Source organism: Acyrthosiphon pisum, chromosome A1 (assembly GCF_005508785.2).
Source record: "Acyrthosiphon pisum isolate AL4f chromosome A1, pea_aphid_22Mar2018_4r6ur, whole genome shotgun sequence".
Taxonomy (NCBI): Eukaryota; Metazoa; Arthropoda; class Insecta; order Hemiptera; family Aphididae; genus Acyrthosiphon; species Acyrthosiphon pisum.
In genome coordinates, this window is record NC_042494.1 from 81,263,331 (window position 1) to 81,276,090 (window position 12,760).

At 29.6% G+C, this 12,760-nt stretch overlaps 3 protein-coding genes across 4 annotated transcripts in view; all 3 read left to right on the plus strand.

The window, feature by feature from the left end:
- LOC100570958 (glycine receptor subunit alpha-3-like) overlaps positions 1 to 1,679 on the plus strand; it is a 2,485-nt gene extending 806 nt beyond the window's left edge. Inside the window, exons 4-5 of the mRNA XM_029487613.1 lie at positions 776 to 876; positions 1,380 to 1,679. Of these exons, the coding sequence (XP_029343473.1) occupies positions 776 to 876; positions 1,380 to 1,544 (266 nt within the window). The 3' untranslated portion in view covers positions 1,545 to 1,679. The remainder of the gene's footprint in view (positions 1 to 775; positions 877 to 1,379) is intronic.
- The window catches only part of LOC103310707 (TWiK family of potassium channels protein 7-like), a 158,625-nt gene that overhangs the window by 104,938 nt on the left and 40,927 nt on the right, over positions 1 to 12,760 (plus strand). The gene's annotated exons all lie outside the window — the stretch shown is intronic.
- On the plus strand, positions 5,107 to 12,022 carry LOC100570366. 2 transcript variants are annotated; one of them, XM_029487610.1, is made up of 14 exons: positions 5,107 to 6,257; positions 6,348 to 6,428; positions 6,501 to 6,772; positions 6,842 to 7,113; positions 7,701 to 7,923; positions 8,317 to 8,577; positions 8,688 to 9,062; positions 9,156 to 9,311; positions 9,406 to 9,460; positions 9,562 to 9,750; positions 10,540 to 10,667; positions 10,765 to 10,859; positions 10,934 to 11,133; positions 11,238 to 12,022. In XM_029487610.1, exons 3-14 carry the CDS (start codon positions 6,586 to 6,588, stop codon positions 11,362 to 11,364), a joined length of 2,268 nt encoding a protein of 755 aa, XP_029343470.1. In that variant the 5' UTR covers positions 5,107 to 6,257; positions 6,348 to 6,428; positions 6,501 to 6,585; the 3' UTR covers positions 11,365 to 12,022. The 2 variants fall into 2 exon arrangements, with proteins under 2 accessions (XP_029343470.1, XP_029343469.1); XM_029487609.1 differs by having other exon boundaries at positions 5,107 to 6,428.

Here is a 12,760-nt window from a genome sequence, read left to right on the forward strand (position 1 = left end):
AATATTATCAAGATCGGATAAAATACTTCAGTAGGTATCATATTCATAGCCAGTCGTGGCACACACACACCGGGGATTTTGCGTGTTTTCCCCTTACCCTTAGCTATTTTTAACTATATAAAAACGTAACATTTGTATATATTTTTTAATATATATTATATATATTTACCCCCCCCCCCCCAACTGTTAGTTTTTGTGTATTTCATAGACCCCCGTCAGGGCCGTAGTACGTTTTTAAACTTAGAAAATGCCTGATACTTCCGATTTTATTTTTTAAGATTCTGATTGGCGCATTTATGGACATTTTTTTTTAGAAAATAATTTTTAAGTGGGTTTATTAACTCGTAATAATTTTAATTATTTTTGTTTTACAAAGATATGAGCTTTAACTATTTCTTCAATAATAAATCCGTTGTAGCCTAAGCATTAGGTATACAATAATATAAAAAATTGAATATCAAACATAAATACTATTTCTAGATTTCTCCAAATAGGTTTGTTTTTAACAAAAAAGTTATAATTTTTTAATACCGAAGTCGGTAAATTAATAATGATTTTTTAACTAACTTGTAGTAGGTATATCATAACCACAATTGAAATTTGTTATTAACTCTGTGTGGTAGGTATATTTAGAGATAGGTAAGTAGTAAGTTACTACTATATGTATTTGGCTAACCAATTAATATATTTTACTGTTCAGAAGTTTAAATTAGTTAAAACTTATAAATTGTAACTAAAGTATGTCGTTAATAAACTAATTTACCTAATTTTTCAGGAAATTTTACATGTCTTGAAGTTATTTTTGTTCTTAAACGAAGACTTGGATATTATCTGTTTCACACTTATATTCCTACATGTCTTATCGTCATAATGTCTGTAAGTAAATAATAATCATATCATATGACATAATATTCTAATAAAAATTATTAATATACCTACCAGCTAATAAGTAATATCTAAGTAAAAAGTAATATCTATAGTCTATACCTAGTAAAAAACTCATAACGTAAATTCTTTAGACATTATATTACACAAAATGTATTAAAAAAGAAAAAAACAGTTTACAGACTACTTAGAGTAGTTCAGACTTTCAGAGTTGTAGGTATTGGTTGTTTTTATTCCTGCCTGTTTTATTTTTCAAAATTTGACTGCAAATTTTAAATTATTATCATTTAATAGTTATAAGGTGTAACATTCATATTATTATAGTATACTTGTAACGACAAGTGATAACGTCAGTACTTCACCCAAAACAGTTGTCCATTAGTTAGGTAGGTGACCTACCTTTTATGGTGAGCTAAACTACCTATATGTTTGTAGATAAATATTATTTTTGTTTAAAATTATACAAAACCACAGCCAGTTTAAAACTTTTTTAGTGGGTTTCGTTTTGGATTAAACCTGAAGCTGCTCCAGCCCGTGTGACATTGGGTGTTACGTCTCTATTGACGTTATCCACACAACACGCTAAATCTCAAGCTGCGCTGCCTCCCGTTTCATATCTAAAAGCAGTCGATACATTTATGTCCGCGTGTACAGTGTAAGTATATATTAGGTATATATTTATATCGCTTCAGAACAAATCTAGTAACAGTAGTAATTATGTTTTAGAGTTAGAGAATTTTTATAAAATGATAATTTGAACTTTAGTTAATTGGGTTGTAACTGGTATCTAATTAAAATTAATGAGAAAATTATAGAAAATATGTAGGTACTCTTAAAAATATGTAAGGCACCAATACACTATAATATTATATTTTTGTATAGATGTAATTGCATATTTATTTGTATAATTATATTTTATGGTTGATTAATTTCAATAAATAACTAAATTAATAAATTAAATGAATAGTTGTCAAAGATAAATATTCGATTAAGAGTCCCAGTGCCAGTTTTTCAAATTTTCCACAATTCTATAAAATTTTATATTTTAGTTGCCACCTCAATTTAAGACTTTTCCACTAATCTACTACCCGATACCTATTTAGGAGGGGGGGGGGGTTGATAGGGTGTATTATATCGGAATAATTACTTTACGGATATAACTCTTAAGCCCTGTAGAATTGTCGGATTTTGATGACTATTTTTATCTGAAAGAAGAAGACTTCCTACAGCCCGCATCGATCTCTGATTTTGTATTTTATTTCAAATAATAATTGTAAAAAAAATGCTTTTTATCTAGTATTTTTCTAGGCATATTATATAGTTCGAGGATAAAATATTGAAAAACAGAGATCAATGCGGGCTGTAGAATATTTCCCTCTTGCAATTAAAAAAAAAATATGAAATATGGTTGATTCTACAAGGCAGAGTGTATTTTTGACAGGGCTTGAAACCGTTTTCAAAAATGATTTCAGAAACCGTTATAAACAGTTTTAAAACCGAAACCGAAAAAAATTGGATACCAGTATTAAAGTCAAAACCGAAACCGGAAAGAATTGGATACCGGTATTATAATTTAAAACCGAAACCGAAATAAATTGGATACCGGTGTAACCGGGATTATTTACCCCCGTGAAATTTTACTCCTCCGGTAATATTTCACTAGAGAATATTTACCCACCGGTAAAATTTCACTAGAGAATATTTACCTCCCGGCGAAAAATTCTGGGGGTAAAATATCACTAGTGAATATTTACCCACCAGTAAAATTTTCCTAGAAAATATTTACCCCCCCGGTAAAATGATCGGGGGTAAAATTTCACTAGATATATTATTTTAATAGTTTTACATGAATATTTGTACAGATTGCAGGTTAATTTATTATTAGCAGGAATTATGTTAAATTTGTTTAATTATTTCTCAAATTAACTATACTAATTAACTATATTAATTAGTTTTTTTTAATTTTTTAAATGTGTATAAAATACAATCAAAAAAATGAAATTATTATTATTAACTATAATAATAACATTTATTTATTTATTTATTTTTTTTTATTGACACGTGTATAAAATATAAAAAAAAATTAAATTATATAAATAATCAAAATAATCAAAATAATCAAAACAATGAAAAATACAAAGTAAAAGTAATAAACATATAAATTAATAATTTGTGATTGTCAGGTAAATATCATCATCCTGAAAGCAAATAATATTATTAGATAACTGAAATGTAGTAATAGTGTACTTATAAGTTTAAAATACTTTACTTGTTTATCAAAACCAGCTATTTTTTTCACTTTCAACACAACTTCAAAGTGGTTAGAATTTTTATGGTTGAGGTATATTGCCATTTTGTTGTAGTCTGGTTTAGTTGATAATTGCAACGAATGTGAAAATCGTAACCATTGATTTGCCGTGAAGGAATATATATCTGCACTAAGAAATGCAGCAGTAAAGTGCATTTCTACTTCAGTTGCCCAAACTTTGTCACTTTCCATGTTACTTTTAGTTATATAATTCTGGGTGTTGGAAAAATCATCTACTTTTTTGTTATGATTTTTCATAAACTGTATTATTAGTTTCTTAATTTCAGAGTGTTGCACTTCAGTTCCTGTGAGACACAACGAAATTGCTCTGAAAAAACAATTACCATCAGGTATAGTTGAAGCACATACATTGGGAAAATGAAGAATACTATTTCTTGTCGTTTTAAAATCATCGCTTTGAACATAAGCCAGGTTCATTATTTTGCACTGTTCTTTTTGCCACTTATTATTTATAGAATGAAAACGAAATTTTGATCCATCTGAAAAAAAATTACGTATTTTGTTGTCTTGTGGTTGTATTGTTTCTGCAGATATTTGTAAATTCGGTTCTTCTATTGCCACTATTGGTTTATCTGCACAAGAAATTTTTTAAGTAAATCACCGTATAAAAGACCATTGTCTGAAAAAAATATTGAACAATGCAACAGTTTTATAGATTTCTCATACGAATAATTCGTCACCTTCACCTCTACCAATATTTATGTCATTATCACCAATACTATTATTTCCGTTATCGTTGTTTTGTATACGCCCCGGTACATTAGAATAAGCTCCGCCAAGCATAGGTGTATACCTATAAACTGTCAGTATGATACCATCTATGCATTGTAATGTGAATCCACTTCCACGTGAAATGTAAGTTTCTTCTTTCTCTAATAGTGTACCGTACGCCTGATCAATTATTTCGTCTAAATCCGAATCTAAGAAAATCACCCTAGCTGATGTCTTAAATGCTCTATTCTCGGATGAGTTTTCAATATTGATTCGGTGATAAGAAGCCCCCAGTTTCAAATTAAATTTAATCGGATTTTTTTGAACATAAGATTTTAATAATTTTTTTAAATCTAACTTAACTGATGCGAGAAAAGTAATATAATCCCTAATATTTAATATATTATTTGCGAAATAATTGATCACTATCCTACTATGCGAAGAACTTATCTCAACGAACCCTGCCTCCTGAACTACCTGCATTCGAATTTTTTTTAGAATTCTTAGCCGTTTTTGTATTTTCTACTTGTACACGCTTTCCCCTTTTTGTAGTAGTATAATAATCTAAAATAATTTTTAAAAATCAGAAAAAACCTATTACCACCCCTTCATTAATATTTAAAAAGTCTTACCGTTCTCATCGCATAGTCCCGCATCCTCAAGATGTTCAACCGTTTTCACATATATATATGGACGCTCGCTTCATAATCTTGCCATTGCTCATTTTCGCGTACTGGGCGAATAGCTGATTCTTGCATGACTTAGACGAACCAGCTGGAGTGTCTGGCACAAGTATTCGAGGGACAAGCTCAATGTATCCGTCTGGAATTATTTGACTGATGGTCGGTGGTTCGGGTTGAATGACGTGTGGAGGAACAACTTCCTCATTATCTCGAACCGTAGGTACACGAGCAATACCTAAAGAATAAAAAAAAATTAATAAAGAAACTAAATAAATTAACTTCAGAAAAAAAAATTCACTTCAGAATAAAAATTATAATATATCAAATGTTCTGTACATACCATGTTTGATTTTGTTATGGCGCGACAAGTTAGACTTGTCGTTAAATGTAGCAAAGCAAGATGTACAAGACAGCTGGACCGCATTATGAGTTTTCTCGTGTCTATTTAAACTAAATTTACGGTTGAACACCTCAGTACACTTTCCACAGTTAAACATAATAATATATTCGTTAAGAGGACGTCGCACCGGCATTTTTCAGTATTAAAAACACGCTTGCGTAGATTCAAAATTACTTGTTCCTGAGTGGTTTTAGAGCTAAGACACCTATTAACAAAATAGAACAAAACAATATTTTGAAGAGCATCTCATCGGGGTTTTATAAAATATTTAGTTTAAAAAATAATACAGCCATTTAAAAAATCAAAAATAAACGTTTTTTATAAATGTAATATCAAACAGTGTAATTAACATAATGAAAATTCCCGATGAGATGCCCTCCTAAATATTGTAAGCTTTCATTTCGATAATAGGTGTTTTTACTCTAAAATCATTGTAGAGTGGTTGATTTACAATCTAAGTGTGCCATAAACGTTCTAACTAGTTCTTAGTTTTATGCCGTAAACAGACAATTTACGGCCGACTAGTGCTGCTCTGTTTCTATTACGGCAGCGTTCGATAACGTTCGTTACCCCCCGACCCGCTACAATTACCGCTTCGAAGTTCAAAATATTTTTCTTTTCTTATCGGGACCGGGCAATGGTTTATAAATAAATACCCGGAATAAAATATAAAATAATCGTCAACTGCAGAAAGTGAATCGGCGATGAATATTATTTGCTCGTGGTCATTGAAGACACGTGAACTTGTATTCACGACTTAATTTGTACACGAAATATTTTATTTTACCGACTACCTATCTACTATTTTGTAATAGTGAAATATTAGCATGGGAAACAAAAAAAATAATGTTAAACGTGTTACCAAAAAACGCTTAACTCGTATTCTGGTAAATCGTCGTAAAAATAATGACAATGAAAGGTAAGTTAAATATTAAAATAAGTATTAAAATTTATAAATTATAGTAGCTGGTAGGTCGTAAGTACCTACTATTTATTTTAATTAAAGTTTCAAAACGAAAACATATTTTTGTTATTTGTAAAGAGAAACTGCTTTATTTAAATTTTTATTAATATTATGGTGGTGTTGCTACAGTGATGTTTGCTTTAGTTCACCACAAATAGCGAGTTGTGTAGAATTTACAGCAGAGACAAGTACACCAAAATTGAAATTCCAAGTACAAAACCAATTTGATGAACCTGAATTAGCGTTTGTTAAACTTACGGCTACTGAAATAAATTCACCTTTCGAGTAAAATTTATATTAAATCATATTGTAGTTTTTTATGTATTTTAAATGAATAATTGTAGGTATTGAAAACAATATTTTTATTATGAATAGGTGTGCTAAAATCCAGGACGAATTTATTGACTCTCACGAACTGACTGTCAGTTCAGTCTCAGAAGTAGATAAAAGCCTCATGTAAGAATGTTGTTACCGTCCGTAATGTTTTATGAATTAAAATTAAAATTAATTATCTATATATTTATCTAGTGAAAGAGCAGGTGAAATAAATGGGTGTAGGATTGTAGACATCGGATATGTTTTTAGTCAAATACTTGATTGTACTCACGAAGGAATGTTTGGATGTAATTTTATGAACATGGAATATATATCGGAATTTAGGAGAGGTTACTATTCACAATTTTTATTCAAATGTAAAATGTGCAATATTAAAAAAAAAATATACTCTTCAAAATTTGATGAAAATCTTCAAAATCAATGGTCAATAAATAAAGCTCTTGTAAATAGTACTATTGCAATCGGTAATTAAAATATTGATTTAAATATAATGCTTTGCGATTTTATTTAAACTAAATAGTAATTTATTGTAGGAATTGGCTATACCCAACTAGCCGAATTTTCTGCCGGTTTAGAAATACCATACATGTCTGCAAACATGTATCATTCATTTCAGTCAGTTCTCCAAGATGATATAAAAGGCACGGCTTGGTCAGAAATGAAAGCGGCAGGAGATGAAGAAAGAAAATATGCTATAGAATCTGGTTCTGTTGATAATGATGGTATACCACTTATTACAGTTGTTGCGGACGCTCAATGGTCCAAGAGGAGTTATAAAACAAAATACGACGCTTTTTCTGGAGTAGTAAGTAGTTAGTAGTAATTTAATAAAGTACAAATTCAATTAACCAAGGCTGGGCAAGTTAATGATATTTTTTAATTGAGTTAAGTTAGGTTAAACTAAAATATAAATCAAGTTAAAACTTAAAAGTTAACCAAAATTTAATATTAACTTTTTAACTCAAGTTAAATTACTTAAAAAACAATTTCTTGTTTTCATCTAGGTAAAATTAAAACAATCGATACCTAAAATTGTTCGTATTATTAGACCAAAGAACTATTATTATTTTATTTTCCAAAAGCATTAGGTAACAGTCCACACATTTATTAGCATACTTTTAAAATATGTACCATCAATTTGCGCGTCCACACCACCGGAAATAGGAATGATAATAATCGGCGAAAACGTCGAATTAATAATAAATTATCCAAAAATAAATGCGGTATTACTAAGAACCATAATCATAAAAAAAATTAACTTATTAAGTTAAAAAGTTAAATTAACTTAACTTTAACTTATTAACTCGTTAATGCCTAGCCTTGCAAATAACTTTTAATTAAATTAATAGAAAAATCTATAACTCATCTTAACTAATTTTTACGTGACTTTAGGCGAGTATAATTGGATACAAAACAAAAAAAATACTTTTTGTCGGAATCAGAAACCGGTATTGCGTAATTTGTGAACGTGCTTCTAATAAAAATATTGAAAAACCGATACACACATGCTTCCTGAATTGGAAACACGGTGCTACGAGTATTGAAGCGGACGGAGTAGCCGAAGGTTTTAGCAAGAGTTTCGAAATGCATGGCGTTAAATATTCAAAATTAATTGGTAAGATACAATTACGTTTATTATATCAAAAAAATGTATGTTATAAACATTTTATGTTTATAAACAAAATTTGACTCACAATTTTTTTTTTATTATTATTACAATAAAAATGAGTTAATTAAAACCTGGTATCAAATTTAGACGCTCGTAAAAATTTATAATTGAATCACACTTTTTAAATATAATATTTATTATACATTCTTCAAATTTTATTAATTTTTAACAACAAAATAACTTTAAATTTTCGCGATTTTATCATATTTTGTAAAAAATTTTAAAAATAAAAATGAATTGTGACCTACGATTTTTTTAATGGTGATAAGTACAACTTATTAACATTCTTGTATTCGTCACTCCGTTCAGAATCGAAAAACTTAAAAAAAAATGTTTTAGGTGATGGTGACAGTAGTGTCACAAAAAGGTTAAATGAAATACTGCCGTATGGTCCGAGCCTAAGAGTCGAAAAAATTGAATGCAGAAATCATATGCTTAGGAACTATTCCCAAAAAATGTCGGCACTCACTAAACGGACAGAATTTCCTATTGCGATAAGAAAAAAAATTGCTGATAACCTCGTTAGGCTTAGAACTGATGTAACAAAAGCTATACAGTACAGAAAATCTGAGGAAAAACCATTACAACAAAAAATTTTAAGTAAGTACCTAATTCAGTGGCGGTTCGTGGGGTTCATTGAAGGTGGGGCACAAATACCTAATTTATGTTATTATTTATTACATTTTATTTATTTATTTGGGGCTTTTTAGATCTTAAATACGACATAACAAATGCACCAAACCATCGACTTTTTGATTGCCATAAAAAATGTGCTCCCTATTTTTGCGAAAAATCTGCAGATAACTCAGTTGGTAACTGCAAGTCAAATGAAAATGATGGTATTGTCAAAGAAATTAATATAATTGTTTCTCGTTTGGCTAATAATGCAAAAAGCCTTATATTGGACGTAGACAACAACATCTGCGAACAATTCAATAGCGTTATTAATAAATTTCTTGGTGGCAAAAGAATAAATTATAATCAAAGGAGTTCTTATAATACAAGGATATTAGCAGCCGTGGTTAGTTTTAATTCTAGCGAGTATTTAAGAGCTGTAAAAAAACATATCACTCAAACAAGTCCTGGTAAGATAACCTTTTTGTTTTGAAAATTAATATTATATAATTCATTATTATATAAAAATGTAAAATTGGCCTATTAATTAATTTTTTTGTTAGGAAAAACGGCTAAATCATTTTTAAGTCAAATAATAAAAAAACGTTCTGCTTGCCAAAAACGAAGACAACTTTCGACCAAACTTAAATATAAAGTAAAGCGACCAAAAGCTAGTTCCAAACCAGACGAACACTATGGTAACGCAGACATATTAGACGGTATGTAATGATAAGCTCACATATTATTGTAAATTGTAATAAATAAACTTAATTATACCTAATTCATAACTGTCATATTTTTACGTTATTATAGGTATAAGAGAAGTCGATGATCCATCGTTTGTAAAAGATATGGAACAGTTTCTGAAGTAGGTACTATAGGCACCTATTACATATAAACAATGATAAAAATACTGAATACCCAATACCTAGCTATTATTCGTTTTATTCAATTATTTTGTTTCTAAAGGACTTTATATGACGTCAACCGCACCACAGTAGAAGAAACTACAAGATATCAAGCCGAAAGTGAAAACTGGAGGGCAGAAAGGATGATCCGACTCACCGCTAGTAACTTTGGTCGTGTATGCAAAATGCGTCGCAATACTAGTTGCAAAAATATAGTGCATTCAATCTTATATCTAACATTCAATAGCAAGTTAGTTTAATGTTACATTTAAAATACCGCACTATAACTAAAATGTGCATTATTAATGTTAAGAATATTTTTATTAATAATATATAGAACAAACATTAGATGGAAACCTCTTTACAACGGAAATATCAGTTGGTACCGAGCGATCCCGTTATAAGGAGTTTTACTGTCTTATATGTTGTATTACTCTTTATGTAAATTTTAAGCCTAATGGGTGATGGGTAAAAATAAAAAAAAATTAACGCATCGGGGGAAGACGTTGGTGGTCTCTTTAAAATCCAAATCAATGGTGACAAGGGCTGCCTAGTCTACGCTTTGGAAGACGGGTATTCTACGATTTTTTTTTTTTTATTGAAAAACTTTTTCACCGAGTGAGCGTGTCGAACCCTGGTCCATCAGGCCAGCAGCAGTAAGTCTTCCCACTGCGACACGGGGCCTTGCCCATTGAAATCACTTATTTTAGACCTATTTAACCAATAATCATAGCCAGTGGTGTATAATGATAATAATCGATAATGGATAACCATAGAACAATAACGTATTAGGTACGTGGTGTAAAATTTACATTTAAACATTTAATGTTATTATTGTTATTATGTTATTATGGTTAATATTATTATAGATAAATATATACACCAGCATATATCCGGAAACAATATTTACGGTATTTAATGTATGATTTATTGTTTTCGTAAAACGACTGTTCCAAAAAATGTCATTATTAATGTTAAGAATATTTTTATTTCTATTTTTTTTTTATTCAATAGATTCTATACTTTTTTTATTTTATAGGTCTGTCCAGTATGGTAGGGATATGGAAGACGAGGCAAAAACAAAATTTGAAGAAAATTTCGGTTACAAAATAAAAAAATGTGGTCTTTTCATTGATACGCAAATTCCATATTTAGCTGCTAGTCCAGGTTTGACATGATTTAATTTTCCTACTATTTTCTTTAGTAAATAATAAAATAATTAATTAATTAATATTACGATATTTATTTTTCAAAATTATTTTAGATGGAATTATTGGTGATACTGCTATCGTTGAAATTAAATGTCCTTATGCTGCAAAAGACACGGAAAATGAGATAGAGGCTGTATCCACTGGCAAAGTTTGTTTCCTACTAAAAAATACCTTTCATTATTTATTTTTTAAAACCTAATATTTATTATAATATTAACACAGCTGAAGTATTGTTCCATCAAAGAAAACAAATTGGTATTAAGTAAAAATCATATTTACTACTACCAAATACAAGGACAGCTGCATATTTCCCAAAAGGAACAATGCTTTTTTATTATATACACGACTAATTGGATGTCAGTCCAGATAATAAAATATGATGATGACTTTTGGAGTACACAAATGGTCGATAAATTAAAAACGTAAACATTGTTAGAATTAATATTAATTAAGCTTTTGTTAAATCCAATATTTAGTTTTTAAAAAAAATTAGTAAGTATATCAATATTAAACTTTATACTTATAGGTTTTATCTAAACTGTTTGCTGCCAGAAATCGTGGATCCTGTTTATAAATATAGATTCATGAAATCAGACATAAGAGAGTCAAAAATAATTTTACAACAAATGAAAATCTCAAAACAACTATTTTAAAATAAAATTTGATTTATTATATTATTATCATACTAATCATATTGTTAAAAAAAATTATTTTAGTCGTTTTTATTTGTATACGCTAGTTTTAGCCATTTGAAATATTGTAAGTACGTATGTATTATTATTATGCATTTTTATTAATAATTATCATATTAAAAATCCATGTTTAAAAAAAGAACATAAAAGATGAAACACGCCAGCTGATTAATATTAATTTAATTGCGCTGTATTTATTTTATTTACCATTTATTAGATTTTACTATAAGTATTATATTTAAATAAGTAATAATTCAATAACTTCAAATCAAGCTATGTTATAATACAGTTTCTACGATCTATATGTTGGGACATAAATTTAAGTAAACAGTATCTTAATTTATAATCTGTAGTTCGTAGGTACGCGAGGGTATTGAAAATATTACGGCGGCATTTGCGTATAATGAATTATATAATGATACGAATGGTACTGGACGAACGTTCATAGACAAATAAACGGCGCTCCCGAAGTCCCGAACGAGCACTCGTCGCCGCCGTCGGCCGGTTGCGAATAGTAGGCGTGACTTAAACGCCGCGCGCTTGCGGATCGTGAAAACACCTAACAGCGCATCCTCTCGGTCGTTGCATGCGTACAGCTTTGGGTGACACGTCCTCTTAAAAGAAAAAAAATTGCGAAAAATATAACAAGAATATTCGTTTTGTTAAAATAAAAATCTAAAGGTAGTAATCGCGAAATATGTGTATACCGGACAAAGGACTGGTTACACACTGACCGATCATCAGGACAAGACGGTCCAAGGCACCGAGCGGCCGTCAATCTCTAGCATTTTTGGAGATGGTAATATTTTAAGCCATGTATTACTAAAATATTATTTGGACATTACCTCTGTTACATCAGTGATTCGAGTTATGTGTTCAATTATTTTGGACAACATTTTCTCTAGAAAATATTGTTGTTGTGCTACTAAGGCTGGCTACGTGTGTGGTCACCAACAATAGGATTTATTTTCGATCAGAGCTTGTGCTAAGAAAATTTTAGAACTGCCCAACATTTTAATATTTTTGTAGATGCAGATTAAGTAAATTTGTCGCTCGCTAAATTCGCTTAATTACCACTATTTACCAAACTATATCGTATATTGACCACACATGTAAACACTTTATACATTACTTTATTTATTATAATTTATTAATAATAATAACAAATTAAAATTTTTTTTTTTTTTTATCTTCAGTGTCTTCGCCACTATCGTCACTATTGATAATTTTGTTTTTACCAGATGCTTCAAGAAAACTCCACTAAAATAACCTTGTTCCTTTCCTTTTCTTCTTTTGAGGACTCGATGTTTCTTTTAGACATCCAATGGTAAACTGTGTCCCTAGGATCCCAACCGTA